This window comes from Aphelocoma coerulescens, chromosome 4 (assembly GCF_041296385.1).
Source record: "Aphelocoma coerulescens isolate FSJ_1873_10779 chromosome 4, UR_Acoe_1.0, whole genome shotgun sequence".
Lineage (NCBI taxonomy): Eukaryota > Metazoa > Chordata > Aves > Passeriformes > Corvidae > Aphelocoma > Aphelocoma coerulescens.
In genome coordinates, this window is record NC_091017.1 from 52,427,291 (window position 1) to 52,444,948 (window position 17,658).

At 37.1% G+C, this 17,658-nt stretch overlaps 1 protein-coding gene across 2 annotated transcripts in view; it reads left to right on the forward strand.

Moving 5' to 3' along the window:
• USP46 (ubiquitin specific peptidase 46) overlaps positions 1-6,543 on the forward strand; it is a 34,392-nt gene extending 27,849 nt beyond the window's left edge. For both annotated transcript variants that reach the window (XM_069014120.1, XM_069014119.1), the window contains exon 9: positions 86-6,543. In XM_069014120.1, the coding sequence (XP_068870221.1) occupies positions 86-187 (102 nt within the window). In that variant the 3' untranslated portion in view covers positions 188-6,543. The remainder of the gene's footprint in view (positions 1-85) is intronic.
• Positions 6,544-17,658: the final 11,115 nt, after the last annotated feature.

Here is a 17,658-nt window from a genome sequence, read left to right on the forward strand (position 1 = left end):
TCATTTCTGTTCATACAGTCATTTAATCTGTGTTTGGTATTTGTTTTATCTAACAGCATATTAAAAAAAAATATTTATTTTGCAGAAAATAGATGCTCAAGCTATTGAAGAATTCTATGGTCTGACCTCTGATATATCAAAAAATTCAGAGTCTGGCTATATTTTATTCTATCAGTCAAGAGAGTGACTTGGCAAACTGATAACTGCGCACAATGATGCTGCACGTAAGAGAAGGTGATGGCTGCCCTGAACTGACTTTTACACAGACCACAGCTCGGAAGGTTGAACAACGATACACTCTGTCTCCTGTTCAATGGTCTATGTGATGTTGACTATAACCGTCCATTTTTGACATTCAGAACTTTGTTTTAGAGAGGGGGGTTTGTTTGTAGTTTTTAAGTCTGATTGAAGAGCTAATTGAAGTCAGATTTTAGTGGAATTTATATGGACTAACATTTACAGACCATAAGGTTTGGATGTCAGCTGTTAAACCCAATCCAGCTAGAGTAGTATTTTATATGAAAGTGTTCATTACATTTAGGGCAAAATTATTTAAAACTTTCTAAATGGTTTTGGAGTGTGTTGATTTACAAAGCATTCCTTTAAATACATCCTGACATATACTTACCCCTTTTAAGTGTAAGGAAAAAAATCAATTCCGTGATGATTCGAGTTGTGGTTGTATAGGGGATCTTTTTACTTGTTACTCTGCTGCAGAAAAGATATTCTTCAAAAATAATTTCAATTTTCGTTGTTAAAAACTTTCAGTGTATAACCACAGACCTAAAATTCACATAGAGGGATTTAAATTACACTGGAACTAAGTAGTTCTGTATGTTCAGTCACTTCATCATGAGGTAATACATATGAGGTGAGATTTCAGAATTTATAGACCACTGGAATAAAGAGAGTAAGATGACACATATGATACAGAGATAAATTACATTTATAAAGATTGATCTTACCTTTTTGTTAAAATGATATCATAGATTGTTTACTTTGATTGAGTGTGCAAAGATTGCAACACTGCTCACATGCAACATATCCATCAGGACCGAAATTATCCAGTCATTTAAATAAGTGTTGTTTGTACATAAAAAACACAGCTTGGTCCTGCAATTTTCTAAGTATCTGTAGTTCCCATTTTCATTTCTCAAGACAGAGTCCATTTCTTAGAAACATAATACATAACAACCACTAATTTACATGCTATCATGTATATATCATCCTTAATATTTTGGTCATATTTGACAGAGTTTTTGTCACCACAGAAACAGAAAGGGATCTGGAGTGCTTGATTTCAAAACTAGTATGGAAGTCTTAGTTTGTGATTTTCCTGGGTGAATTTGGCTGGCACTTGTCATGCACTGGCTAATAAAATTTCCAAATTCACCGGAATACTTGAATTTGGCAAAGAATAAATGTAGAAGAAAGTATCAATAGGGTATGAGAAGGGATTAAGAATGGTTTGATAGTCAGTGGTAATGCTGGGTAACTACCTTGTTCAGTTTGACACTTTCATTCCATTATACAGTTCTTGAACTTCAGTAGCCAAAGTCCTATTCCAATGACATCAGCAGCAAAAACACTCATCTTGTCTTCATGGGGGCTGACAGTTGGTTCTAGTAAGGAAATTTTCTCATCTCACAAAATTTATTTCTACCTGTTATATTTTATTCGCTCATTATGTATTTATTAGACAATGTTGGTTTTGGTCCTTTTCTTTAAGAAGCCTGCCTGACACTTTATGGCCAACACTCCATTTCAAGAAATGGCTTTTGAAGTGCAGCTACATCTCATATTTTAGTCTTCTGTAGGAAAGAGAATAATGTTTTCATTGTACTCTACTGTGAATGTGAAATATCTTTTGTGAAATAATGGTGAAAATGAAGTAGCTTCTACTGTAACATCATCTGAAGTTCAGTTGGATTTACCAATGGCCATTTTGTAAACTAAGGCAATGTAGCACTTTACACTGAATGAGAAACAGAAGTGGGCTTTTCAGCTAAGATTATTTGTGATTTATCATGTTATTATACTGATGCAAGAAAACAGACATAGAATGTAACCTTGGAGGACTTACTTAAGTGAATGATAGTAGTGGTCTACAGAGATCACTCACATGAATGAAGGCTGGTATGCAGGCTCAAGAGAAGCATAATTAGGATGCAGCTCTTGTTCTTTTATAGATGTTAGAATGAAATGTTCTGTCTCTAATACAGAAGACAGACATCTTACTGGAGACTTCAACTCCCACTGAAACCCAGGATCTTTTCCACTGCAAAGCTAAACCTGCAAATCCTTCTTTAACTGATTTATTTATAAGCATTCAGAATTTCTGTATAAAAATAACAATAATTACTGGCCTTTTTAAGTGGGTAAGGTTTCCTCACTGTGAATGAAATCACTTTCTAGATCAGCATTAACCAGTGCTGGTCCAAAAGTCTGTATTTCGCAGTTTACTGCTGAACGTTCTTATGGTATTCTGTAGTTTTAAAAGATTCAACAAAACAGATATTCTTAAGGCATCATTTGAATCTTCAGGACTCATGTTTATATGAAAAGTAATTTCTCATAAAAATAATTTTTAAATCAGGTCAATTTTAGGAAACATTTTCCCTATTTCAATTGACTTACATGAAAATTGATTTTTAAAATGTTAATAGTATGAATTAATATTTATATGCTAAAGAACAGGATAATAATCTCTGGTTTTCTCCACTGCAAGACAGCCTTAGATTGTAAAACATACAGATCATTGCAGTAAGTTATTGAGAGTAAAATTACTAGAATAAGCCGTTTCATAAAGTATGAAAAAGCATTTTTAATTCATGCTGGCCCATGAAAAGATCACAGCACTAGTATCATACAAGTCCAACATCAGTAGTCTGACATCAGCTCTGAAAAATTACAGAATACATACTTTATACTAACACTAGCTAAACTAGGGAGCATTTTTTTTAATTAAAAAAATTGTGGTCACAATTCTATAAATTGGATCTAGTCTCCAGTGTGCTAAATGTCTTGACTTCAGTCCAAAAGATGTCTGTCACAGCTGTATGAATAGTGCCAGTCTAGGCAGAGGAACTCTTCTTTGTCAAATTAAGCACATTCACACAAGTTTTGCAGGATTGGGATCCCCACAGGAACAATCATATGGTATAAAGTATTTTAGTTGATTAATTAAAGCATAATCCCTTTTCTCTTACACTTATGCCTAGATTTGCATAGATATGCATAGTCCCCTATGAAAGAATGGAAAAATACCTAAGATAATAAAAGCTTTTCAGCTACCATCTAGAAAACAAAATACTAGCACAGGTGTTTAATAATATTCTGTACTTCCCTAAAATGACTGTATTTTATGGTGTCGGGTTCTACGTATATTAGGTCTAACAACAATTGAAGTTTTCCAATTGTTTCCCACACTGTTGCTGAGATGCATTGTCCATTTATAAATCTTATTACTAAGTTCTCTACTTAGAAAAATGAACATTTTTGTCTTGTGCTGTGTTTTCACAGCACTGCAGTGCTGATGAATCGGTTATCTTAGAGGATGAGCTCAGAACTCAAATTTTATTTTTCCCAGAATAGGGAATTTTATGGACTTTCTAATTAGGGGACACAGCAGAGGGAGGCAGAAGAGCAGAGTAATGGAAAAGACATACCAATGAAACAGAACACCTTTTTGAAATCAAGTCCCAAAATTACTCCTGTCAATTCTACTTTAACAATTTAGTTACCTCAGAGTACCTGATAATATATTAAAAGTCTTGTTTCTTTAGCAGTCAGAGTAAAGAAAATGAAGCAGTAGGAACTTCCTTCATATCAGGTTTAATAAAGATATTAAAGACCTAACAAAATTAAACTGAAATTCACCTTAGATGATGGATCCTAAAGTGATACCACAACCTGTCTTTTGTCTTCAGACATTACATTTCTGTCACTCATCTGTTCCAGCATCATGTAGTTGGTACCTGAGCTGACAGCTTGCAGCTGCCAGGGATTTGATGCCTCTCAGCAGCAGACATTTCTTGTTTTATCTCTTTTTTGCTGCATGTGGCTGATAGTTGTGAACAGTGTCTTACAGCTGAATGAATACTAGAAATTTTAACGTTTTGTCTGTGTACCTATTCCTTGCTAGTGTCTTTTAGAAGGGTTTGTTTTAATTTATTTTTCTTTTGTTGGTCTGTTACTGTACTTGTATAACTTATGTGGTAATATTGTTTTGCTTTAATTTTTACATACTTTTTTTAATGTAATCAACCCAAGCACTTTAAGCAACGTCAATCTTGTGAAATTCCGATCAGCGTAACATTTTACCTTTGTCTTACTGCTTTTGCAGCTGTTTGCTTGTGATCCAAAATCTCTAGTTACAACTCAATTTCCATTTTTAGGCTTGTAGTCCTAGTTGGCTTGTAAATTTGGAAAGCCCAAGCATTTTCATACATATTTGTTCATATCTAAAAAGGATGCAGCATTTACTTTGTGTCTGCTACACATATCAGTACCTGACGAGCTGCACTCTCAGTGCACATTTCACAGTCTCTTTTTTACTCTCTGCCTGCTAACCCATCAGAGGATGACTGTAATACTTCAATCTGTGGCACAGTTATCAATAACTAAAATTTAGAAAAGTTCCAGTTCTTACAGGAAAATTCTCTTTTACCAAACACAGAGTCAACTGTCAATCAGCCAACACTACAGGTATCGCTCTCTTTGCCATTTTATCAGTGCTCTGCTCAGTCTCAAGTGTGAATAATCTGAAGAACCACATTTATTCTTGGCCACTGTGTGCATGCTGGCAAGGAGAGCAAATCTTTGCATCTTTTTTCTCTGCACTTGGGCCAATATAAAGCAAAGAGATAATGAAGGAAGATAAATGCTGGTGTAAAATTATGGTTTTTAGAGGACAGCATCTGTGGTGTCCATATCAGAAAGTCACTGGGTTTCTGTGTTGTTAATGCAAGGGTTATTCCTAGTGCTTTAGATATTGTATTTTCTTTGATCAATGAAAAGACCAGGACTTTTTCCTGTTGCATCTGTTTTGATACTGAGGTGTTTCTTCTCAATTTAACATGGTCCTTACTATGTAAATAGCCCTTGGCAAGCCTTGCCTCGATAGACACCCATTTAATTTCTTTCCAGTTAATATGCATTACTTCAAAGAGATTGCTTGAGCCTGTCTACAAGATTTATTCAGATAACACACTTCTTTTGCATACAGGGTCAAATAACACCTATTGGGAGGTATGTGCCCACCTGATGGGACCATCTTGCTAAACCCACACCATTTTACATACTAATGATTCTTTACCCTCTAGGAGGTTTGCTTGCTGGCTTTGCCTGACTGATTTATTATGAAACTGCAAATAATTCCCTTTATTTATGGTCTCAAAGTTGCTATAATTCTTTAATAAATTCTGTTTCACTTGGTTATCAAGACTGGGACTGTTGTACTATGTAAAATAAATTAACTTCTGTGTACCATTCACAGCAGTCAATTTAACAAACAGCCTAATGCTTCTGATGAAGGCTGTTGCAGGTGGCAACTTCACTGTATGTAAGAATATGAAAGGGTAAGTAACTTTTCTGCAATAGCACAGTGGGTCTGTGGGAGAAGCTGGACTGACATGCAGCTTCCTAACCTCCATCCTCTAGATAAGCCTGACCCTTCTTGTAGGGTTCCAAAGTGGCAAGAGTAAACCCTTTGTGAAGACATCTTGCAGTTCACCAAAACGTGTTGCTTGCTGCAGTAGATAATTAATGAGTATTTGCAACCCCTCTGTCCCTGCTCCCCAAAATCTTATTAATAGATATACATTCCTTGAAGAGGCTGAGCTTAAACCTCAGCTTTGTATTTGCAATGGTGTTCATGTTTGAAATGTTTCACGCCAGACTCTGTCCACGTGCTAAATTGTTTCCTAGTCCTCTCTCAACTCTCATTCTAACAGCAGGAGCAACATCATGGCAACCATGTTATAGGTTCCAGTGCTTTTCCTGGAGACAATTTTCTCGTCTCAGTGGCTTTCATTAGAAAACACCTAACACAAACTCCATAACTTATCACGATGCTTTAGGAGTAAAGCCACCACATCCTGTATGACTGTAGGGTAGAAGGAAGAAGAAAGAGGATGAAATATGGATTGTTTTTTTTCAGAGGCTCTGAATATGTCTATCTGTTTGTAAATATATAGTCCCTCTCTACCTTGTCAAAATGATGCAATCATAATAAAACTACTTTAAATTTTGTGCTAGTTTTTTAAATAGAATAAGAGGTAGTAAAATTATGAGGTACACAATTGGGGACATATAAAAATACTGGATTTCTAGTACAGTGCACAATACTCAGTGTATGTGTACAGATGAATATCTGCTCTTTTTAATCATCATGTACATGTAATTGAACCCTGCGCCACCTGAAGAACTGTAAGATAAAAATCATGTTGGTTATTAAGGTTGTAACATAAGAAGACAGTATTTTCTCCTGTTAACATGTTTATATTTTACATAAAATAAACTCCCTAGCTGATCTCGCTTCCATTCAATTTGTTTTGACTTCAGCTGGAGCCATACTAAGGCTGAGCATTGATGTTGGTTGTGCTTCTGAACGTCAGATACCTGTGTTCTTACAGATGACAAGACTGCTGATGCTTGCTTTTTATTTCATTTAATGTGATCATCACATTTTAAGTGACTTCAGAGAATATTTCACCATGTGGGATGACTGCCTCTGAAGAGTCTTAGGAGAACAAGTTTTGCAAGTAGTTTGTGAGCTGTCTTGGTGGAATATACATACAATTGCATGGCTGAGCTGTACCCAGTTAAAGCACACCACTGACTTTGTCAATGTTTCTGAGCGTCAATGTTTCAGCTAAAACTGAAGACAATAAAAATCAGTCAGAACTGAACTACCTTTTACATCAGGGAACAATAAGCCCTTTTAGCCTGGGATTTTACCTGTGACTAAAGGAGTGGGAAAGGAAAGGATTTTGCTAATGAGGTCTAAAATTTTGTCAGAGAGTTGAAAGGTTCCTCATTGCTGATTTTCCTAATGTTGTTCATTAACAAACACAATTTACATTCTCAAAATTGTGGCAAATAAAAGGCTGGAGTTTCTTGCTCCTGTCTAAATGTATTCTTTTTATTCCTTCAGAATCATTTAGGGAACCAAAATCAAGCAAAGCTGTCAAACTGCATATTATATTTATAGCTAACACACTCTATGATTTATGGCACATCAGACTATCAAAGGACTAAGCTGAAAAACACTTCATGTCTTACAGTACATATTTCCTCTCAAATTAAAAATATTTGAAGTACCTTCAAACTTATTCCTGGGTTATTACGACATAAGCATTTAACTGCAGGATGGAGACAGAAATTTAAAACATGGGAGATGACTGAAATAAATAATCACCAATCCATTCTTTTAAAATATCTTGTAGAAATAGAATTTATGGTGTACAAATAAAGAAACCAAGAAGAAGTTTCCAGCAGCAGGATTCACAATCACTGTACATGGGCTCCACTAGAATATCTCTCACTCCAGAAATGCACTTTCCCAGAAGCTGAATGATGTTTACCTATGTCTCTGTTCTTTATTCTTTTTTATGAATTAGATTTGCTGTTTTACATTAGACTGGGTTATGTTCTGTGCACCAGATAACGGGAGAAATGCTAAAAATATAATTTAATCTCAATTGAAAAGTCAGATATGGTAGGAGAAAATTATAAGGTTACTCATTTAAATATTCTCATGACTTCAAACACTATTTATTAGACATGACTAAATACATGACATGGAAAATCACATTTCTGGAGATTTTAATTTCTTTGAATGCCTGTGTACAACTTAAAAATCCAGTAAAAATTCTTAAAGAAGAAAAATAGGACAATCATTTTTAATACATATACATATACATATACATATACATATACATATACATATACATATACATATACATATACATATACATATACATATACATATACATATACATGTGGCAACAGAACATTTTAATTATCTGCTCTGAAAAAATCTTCCTCTTATTAATTTTTTCAAATGGATCAATCCATTGCCTTGTTAGATTTCACTCACCCTCACTGCACAATGCAGAGTTTAACCAGTCACAAACCTTTCACCTGGTGCTAATAGTGAAATTAATATGACTACAGAAACAGCAGAGGAGTCAACACCCTGGAGTTTGCAGGTTGTCCCGGGCTGCATGGAGAGACCTACCAGGGTCAAATAAAAGTAAGAGGTGGATGCTGTTAAACACTTTTTCCCAAATCCCTGTGACGGTAAAATAGAGGGGTGAGTGCTGAATGAAATTTGGAATAAGACAGACTGAAACATCCTTTGGATTTCATTTGACACACGTGTGAGAAAAAATATTCAAGTCAGGTACACAACAGAAGCAAAAATGTTGAAACAGAAGATACAGATGTCACCCAATATTGCAAACTAGACATCACAAATGCTTAGAGAGCAAATTTTACCATCAATCACTTCACTATAGCAAAGAGTAAAGAAGCTCCAGGTGGGTTTGCAGCTTTACAGTGGGATTAGTGATAACAGCATCTGGAATAAAGTTTCTTACAGCATCCTCATAAAAATTCTGGTGTGCAGAGCTGTGTTTTTCTGTGCAGATGTAAGACATGGTAATGTGTGGAACACAGAACACTGGAGAAGAACTACAGGTGTGATTATCTCTGCTCTTTGAAAACAAGCTTCAGGAGCACAAATAAAATCTTAAATTTTATTTATTTGTTAGTCATGTAATTCTCACTGTCATTTATGAAGTATTTTTCATCCTCAGGGTAGTTTACCTGATAAATAACTTTCCGACTTAATTTGGTGAAAATGGTAGAAATTGGGTAATGCGTACCAAAATCCTTATATATTTTCGATAACTTCAACTTGAGCTGAATCTGGCCACCTCCCAGCTAGAAGAGGTTGAACTGGCAGGAACATCTTCACCAGCTCCTCAGCAGCTACCTTGATGACCCATTCCCTCCTGTTCAAAGGATGCAGTTCAAAGTGCAGATCTTGTAGCACATTGTTCCAGTATAACCTGATCCCTTGATGTCTCTGGAACTGTTCATCTTGCCTGGAATGCGCTGGGACAGCCAAGGTTGCTCAGAAAGTTTGTCATTACAGCACTTCACTTTCCAAGGAATGGATTAGTTTTCTTTCACCCCTTAGTAATTGTTAATTATTACACACTAGCAGAAAATATTAGGTAAAGCAAGGATGATGTCATTTATTTATGGTTTCTTTCTCTTTCTCCATTCTGGATGCATATTTTCAGATGAACAAAAGTATTCTGAGGTGAGGTCACAGACTGTTTTAATTCTGCAAGATGAGTATCTCAGGCAGAGGCCACTGTTGACTAAGACAGCAGCATCAGAATATGACTTTGAGGACAACATAAAGCCCAATATATAAGCAGAATTCTTCCCCCTAACCTTTACAACTGTGATATTTTTAAATGCTCAAGCACAGGTTGCTAATTCTACTGTTGACATTTATGGGTTATTTCTGGGCATACTGCATCACTATCCTGTCATGATGTTTCAACCAACATTGAATCAACCAAACTTTTGTATTAACATGCTTCAGAGTATTATTCAATACTTACATTAAATTGTGTTTTTGCCATGACTTTACACAGTGCATCATATCTAAAAGCTTTATTTTATGGTAATGTTACACATTCATACTTATTTATTGTTCCCAAATGCAGTTACAGAGGATGAGGAAAGGCAGTCTATCCTAAAATAAGTGGTACTGCAGAGCACAGACTGTGCCCAGCCAGTGTTTGGTGTGGTAACGGCTGTGAAGAAATGCTCACTGTTTAGTGCCTCTGTTTAGTTGTCATGACACTTGTAAAAGAAATGTACCTGGACAACGTGTTTCCTTAATATAGTGAATCTCGTGCTCTCACTCTTGTGCAGCCAGTCCCCACCCCAGATAAAACACACTACTTCCTTCACCATGCTCTATAAAATTGAACTTTATTTACTCAAAATCCCAGTAATATGAAAATGAGCCATATTTCCCATGTGAAACTTTTTTTTCCCATGAAACTCTGCTAAATTTGAATTAATTATACCATTTCTTAATGAAAAAAAACCCTAGATGCAGGTCCTCCTCCAGTAGCAGTCCTCTAGTGACATTCCATACCCTTTATGTGTTGGGGTGTTGGGGCTTTTTCCTATTAGCCATTATGTATGGGCTTCTTTATTTTTCCTATTACTCCTGTGATTTTGGACAGTATCATCTACTATTCCAGCTCTCCTTGAATGGAAGAGTATTTAGTTTCTCTTTCTCCAAGGGATTGCAATATCAGTCCAACAACTTCAGTGAATTTTGCAGCCATTTATTTTAGCCAATATTATTGGACACATTCATAGGACTCATCCTTTGGGAGAGGATGTTCAGGAAAGCAGCAAGGGCTGAAGATTGGATAGGCAAGTCTGTGCTTTCTGTTCTCATCCCTGTCAAGAACTCATTGTATTGCACAGGACAAATAATGCAATCTCTCTCTTCCTCTATTTCTGTCATATGTTAGCAAGCATAGTCCCGGAAGGGATGTCCTTGCTAAGGGGTGCTTACAGCTTCCTCTGGGACCTGATAGAACCTATCAGCTGGCCAGTTTGAATATGGACAATTCTTTAAGCCACCTAAAGTTGTGGCCGCCTCTGTGATCCACCCTTAAGAATAGACAAACTCCTCCCCAAGCTCTCTCTCGTTTCCGGCGCTGGGACAGGTGGCTGCAGGCCCCGTGCGGGGGCCAGCGGGCCCGGCCAGGCCCTGCTTGGGCCAGGCCGGGCCGGGCCACGGCTCCAGGATGACCCCCCCAGCAGGGCTGTGGGCAGCCTCGCAGAGGTCGGGTCGACCACAGCTGCAGGGCCGAGGTGAGATTAACCCTTTTATTGCTGTGAAGAGCTGAAAACCTGAGGGAAGAGAGAGAGGAGATGCTTAAAGCTGAAAGTCTGTTGTGAAGCTATGATATATCAGAGTATCCCGTTGTAATTTCATGAAGATATGGGGGGTGGAGTGTTCAACTCGTAAGCAATAAGCAGATGCTGACGCTGCTGTAATTTCATGAGAAGTTTGGACAGGGAGAGATGAACCAGATGGGGACTTTTGTTCCAAATGGGAAAGGAGAAAACCTCAGTTCCTAGAGATGCTCCCAGAGATAGTCCTAACAATGAAGATGAGGAAGACCCTTTGCTCCCAGGGAAGGAGAAGGGCCTTTGTTTCTGTTTCTGAATGGCTCAACCTTAAAATTGTATCCCAAGAAACTTCAAGAGTGGACCCTCGAAAGCAGCTGTGGGAAAAGCTGCAAGTCGGGGAAAGGGACTCGCATGCGAGCAGAGAACCAACCCGGGCGGCTGTCTCGTTGTGATAATGTTTTCACAGCATGAGCAAGTAGAGACTTCTCTTTCTAAATGGACTGAACAAGGTTATTATGGAAGTGGTAAACAGACTGAACATCTTAAGGGTTGTCTTTTCACATTGTCAGTGGGAGAAGGGAGGAAGGTGGGGGGAGGAGGAGAGTTCTGAAGGTGGTATAATTTTTTTCCCCTCTTTTAGGTCTGTTAATAAACTTCTTTTTATTCTTTCAAGTTTGGTGCCTGCTTTGCGTTTCTCCTAATTCTTATCTCACAGAAGATAAACAGTAATGAGTATTTTGGACCAAACCACTACACTAAATTGGTGTTTCCGCCCGGTTACAAACCCAACCTGCTACAATTTCTCAGCTAGAAAATGAGTAAGCCAATATTTGTATATATCAGAGAACTATGGAGCTTAGATCAGAGCAGTAGAGGCTGCAACCTGAATTACTCTTACAGGTACAATAATTAGGTTATCACATTATTGTTTTTTACTTTTCAGGCAGTCATCAGTTAATAATTGCAGCACTCCTTTCAGGGAGGGAGATTTGCAGACATCAAGAGTAACTGCTATTTGACAGAATATCTTTACAAAAACAACAAACAACTGTCCAGAGGCAGCAGGAATTAATGCTGTGATACAAATGTGCCTGAAGTTTGTCCTAAAAGGTCATTACTATTGAATTTTATTTCCAAGCAACATACCTCCTCATAACCTTGACCAAAGTAAGTGGAAAAAAATCAGGTCCAGAGTGATCTAACAAGGGAGTTGTTGCTTTCACTGACTCACCATGACTATATCTAGCGATTTCAAAGGAAAGGGGGAAAACTATTGCAGACAGGTTATGAAATAAATGACCCATTAAAGATCACTTCCTTAGAAAGAAATTAAAGTTTACAAGGGAAAGAAACTTTCTAACCAAGCTTACTCAGTTTATGGTTGCTTTTTTTTACAGATAGGAATTAAGCTAATGGGTTATACACTGTCTACTGCCTCATTCTTCATGTATTTGCTTAGTTAATTTACCCCTAAAAATATTTTGTCATCCATAATAATTTTCCATGTATGCCTTAGATAATAAGATGTTATCATATTATTTACAGAATTACTTGTTACTACTTTTCTTGGGCCCTTGGCATGATTACATGAATACATGAATATCAACAAAACTGACCTAACAAGCATAAGATAATATCAAAAAAACAACCAATCAACCAAAAAAGACAACAACCAACCAACCAAAAAAGCCAACAAACAAAAACAAGCAAAAAAGAAGCAGCCCTTCAATGGCTTTATATAGTCAAATAGCAAAAAGATAAGGATTTTTCTGGAAACATTTTTTTCCAGAACTCTGTCCTTAAATTATTTCATTTTTGGGTTTTGTACTCTTCATTTTAATCTTATTTTTCATACCTGCAAAGCAGAGAAGTCAGCTAAGTCATGGCAACATTCTGGGAAGGAAGTGGTTAATATCCATGAAGAGGAGTAAGAAATGCTGTGTTTCCTTTATAAAGGGCAATTCCTCACCCACGTGGGCATTTGCAGCTCATACGGATCAGGTTTCCAAATAACCCACATTTTGAGTCTGGAACAAACAATAAGCAATATGCAGAATTGAACCATCCTCAGATGTCGATGTGACGGACTGGAGGCTTAAAAAGCTGCTGCTCATTTCCAGTGTCCATTTTTATCAGACCCTTTTAACTGGTGCCTGAATAAAGAAAAGGCAAAGGCTTATAAGATCTTTCCTAGAGGAAAAGTTTCATTTAGCTGAATATTAATTTTATATTGCTGTCCAGCTATAGCAGAATAATTTGCTTTTGCTTGCTCCCGACACTCTGCACACACCCAGCCAGGAAGGGACTCTACAAAACCTTCTCAACTTCTTTGAACAAGTAAGCAAAGCTATGTCACTGGGTGGCTTTTCTGCTTAACTAAGAGACACTTCACACAACAAATAAGTGAAGTCAAGGACTTTACACCACAAGGTCACTGTCCCTCGATTTCAGCCATATTATCTATGTGAAAGGAAAATGTTTGTTCTTCTTAGTCCTTTCATTTGGGGACATTTACCAAGTGTTGCCTTTACTCTTTTGTTTCTACTTAACGTTCTACTAATCACCTCAGCATTCCCAAACTTTGGGAAATCCAAAGATCTGTCAAATCCAGACCTAAAACCATTTCCAAGTTTTAATAGTTTGACATAAAAAAATAAGTAATCCTTGTTTTTAGAAGCAGCACACCCAACTAACCTCACTGTTAGGACTGTTCTGGGTTGTACAAGCCATGTGGTTCAAATCCGTTTATGTGGGGTGAAGGTTGGACAGCTTGTGCCCACTTTCCTGCTGGGTGATACAGCGGATTAGATAAGTAATACAAGTGTGTAACACAGGAGCTTGCAAGTGGCAAGGATTTTTTCAAAACAGTTAAAACATCACCCCCTTGCTTCTCGGTCAATACACAATTTCATACACGAAGGACATCGTGCACTCAGGTTGGAAATCTGTTTGAGAGAGTGATGGGAGAAGAGATGAATGACTGCCTCAGGCATGAGCTTCAGGGCATGGGCATCCTTATGCTCCATGGTGTCCTGCAGTGCTAATGAGAACACCAAATATCATCCCACTGTTACTTTTTAAAACACATTATTCTTAATACCATGTGTTCCCACCCAATTGTTTTGCAACAGAAACTTCTCTTCCCATTGCTGTTTCCTCTGGACTGTAGCATAGATATTAATTAAAATACAGAAGTTGCAGTAGGAGAAAACAATGACTTTATTTCTCAAATAAAATTTATTTCCTTAACAGCAGATGAATTCTGACACTGAAATCATTCACACTGGAACTGTATTTTCCTCCTTCTATGAAAAAGCAATGCTTTTCTTTCTCCCAAATCCTACCTGCCATCCTTCCATAACAGGAACTTAATTAAAAGCCTAACAAAGCAACTTCCCTGTATCTCAAAACAACCCCAACTGCTGATGGACAAAATGGACCCAGGCACTGGTGAACAAGGTCTGATGAAGATAAGCTCAAAACAAAGCGCCTCATCTAAATAACCCCCAACTGGCATGAATTATCATCATTACGTTCATGCAATATTTGATACACATGAACAGATGGGGAAGAAATCCTGCCTTTTGCATGCTACAACTCAATGTGCTTTGGGGCATTCACTAAAGCCAATGTGAGCAGTTTTTATTGTGTTGTGTTGGAAAGCTGTTTAGGACAGCCAGTAACCAGGTGTCTGTTAATTGAAAGTACATAATAATGCTCTCAACTAGGTGCATGTTGCTGCACTTGCAAATATAGTGTGGAGATCATGGACCTTGGCATCCAGTGATGAATTTCCTGCTGTTATAAGCTCTCTGACAGTTTTGCCTGTGCTTTCTAGGACAATTTCCAAAAAAACTGAGTCAGAAAAAACAAAAAAGAGACATGTTTCTGGAGAAGATACCAGCTTGAGGAGAGTGGTTCATCATGGAACAGCAGGGTTTGGAGGTCAGTAGTTTTTTTTCCTCTCTTTTAGTACCTGGCTGTAAACTGAGGACTTGTATAAGAGCAACCTGTAAACAAGGAGCTTGAATGAAAATAACTTCTAGGTTGTTTGATCAGGAATTTGTTTGGCAGAGGGCTCTTTCTGGTGTTGGGAGCAAGGAGAATTTAGAAAAGGCATGTGGTATACCTTAAAAAAAAAACCCAAAAATATTCTCATGCTACATTTCTTTTGATTCTTTGCTGCCTGATCAGTATGCATTTTCTCTCTGTGGAAGTAAATTTCCAGTCTCCGATATCAGAGAAAACTGAAGTTAAATTGAAAATTATTATTTAATATTTTTTATTCTTTAATTATTTTATTATTCTTTTCACATAAATTACTTGCATTTAAGCTGCCTAAAATCTCTCCTACAATGATTTGCTATGGCAACACATCAAGAAGCAAAATTTTTGGTTTACTGTGTACCTAAGTTATAAACCTATGTTTTACAGATGCTGACATAATATGTAGTCATTATTTACTTAATTAACTCTATTGTTTTCCCTTCAAAAAGGCTGCTATACCTTTTAGAGCAGGAGAGGGAGCAAGTCTGTAAAGTCCTTTACAGGTGTTCATCCAGGTAAAGTCCTTCACTGGAGTAGCACAACACATCAGTGACATGCAGGCAATAAAGCCCAGAGCTCGTAATTCCTACATCTCCCTGGCCTTCTCAGGGTCCCCTTGGCACCCATCCACACCCAGACCATTTGTCCTTTTTCCCATGCCCACTGTACCCTGAGATATTTACCCAGATTGGTTGTTTCACCAAACAGTAAACTATCTGCTCTTGTTACAGTAAAGAGCAGGAAGTCACTTGGTTCTAAGAAGGGCTGGAGTTCCACTAATTAACACAACTAACATCACCAAAGTGACCCCTGGGAAGCACAACAGTGGGAAGACAAATATCATGGTACTAAGTATAAATGATTTTACAAGCAAAAATGAGACTATCCCTACTATAATTCTTTCAACTTTTGGCTATTTTTATATTAACTTAGAATAATGTAATCTACTTCAACTATTTTGTGGGTATTCAAAATATTCTGTTCCAATTTTTGGCTTGAAAATAGGCAAAGAGTATATAACTTCCACTTATATGGCTTGCTTCTGCTTCTTTTGAAATCCAAACCTTTGAATGCAATAGATTTTGAATTAGGGCTGCTTTAATAAAGCTGAGGATTTGGACCTGGTCAGTGCTGGAGATGGGGAAATGGAAGAGATGCTCATTTGGTCTTACACACCAGTTTATTTCAATGAAAATAACTCTAAATTTAAAGTACTAGCCAAAAGTTGCTTTACTCAAACACTATGTTTCAATATAGCTGTTTATCTAAATCTGAGAATATTATGATCGATTAATAAGCATTTATAGTTTAAAAAAATCAAGGTATTCAGATTCTATATCTCTTTTCTAAACATAGAGCTCATGAGGATTTTAACAGCAGTTTAAAGTTAATAAAAATATTTTTTGCTCCCATGTCCTCTCCATAAGCTAAAATTCAGTCTGTGCTCAATGCTGCTCTTCATGAATTAAATTGCTTATAATTCCTCATTCATTCAAGTGAGAACTTTATAATCTAATGGAAGCCATTAAATTTGGCAGTTCAGTCCCATTGTACTTTAGCTGGCAGACTCATCATAAAGGAAATATGTCAAATCAAATAGTGAGATGAAATAATCAGACAGCTATAAGATTGCATGTAGATTGCACTGTTTGAAGCCTATTTTAAAAAGTGGGACAATTTATGTCCCTTATATTCCATTATACACTTCTAAATTCAGAAATGTCTGACACTGAACACACTCACAAATTCCTATTTGAAAACTGATATGGAAAATTTCCATCAAGGCATTTCATCAGTGCTATCTAGTTCTTAGAGTAAGGAAGAAGGCACTTAAAAAACTGTGATTTTTCCCCAGTATTAACATGTGTTGAGTCCAGCTTTTTTAGTCTTGTGTCTTTTGCTCTGGGCCTTCTCAGCAGCTCGCTGACTCTGGCATGCATCTCCAAGAGCAGAGTCATCTGTGACAAAAAGACATGTAGGAATCTAAGGAGCCAAGTTCTCTGCTGAAATAGGCTGTTTAGGTCTACTGAGAGCTGTGAAAACTTACTGATTCTCACCACATGGAAACACCCTTCATCCTTAATTGTTACTGTGTTTTCTCAACCACATTGTTCTGATTTCGTATGTGTAGACTTGGGGGCATGGGGGAGCTGCTATATGAAACTCTTAGCCCTAGAATTTTTGATACATAATAGCATGGTCATCTATCCCCTTCCTATATAGTTTGCTATAAAAATGGATTATATAATTGCCAAGAAGAGATAGCTCCAAGTATCTAAACTATACTTTTGCAACCAAGCCTGCAGCTGTAGCTCTGTGGTTTCCCCACAGGAACTCATACAAAGTGAAATAACATTCTGTCTTATCCATCTTCATAATTAGATAAAGCAAAGAGTATCTGTGCTATGTACCTAGTGCAGGTACGTTTTTTTCCTATTTGTAATAGAGCATGAAATTAGCTTCCAAAATGCACTTGGGGTAGAGTTACAGCTTCTCTTCACTGAAGCATGCTTGAAACTCCCACATCAGCAGGCTTTCTACATAGGCACTTCTGATTCATATGGCAGTACAGTCGAGTTGCAATTGGCATATGCACTTATAAAGGGAAAAATATGACCACATCTATCTAGAAATAAGCCCTGACTT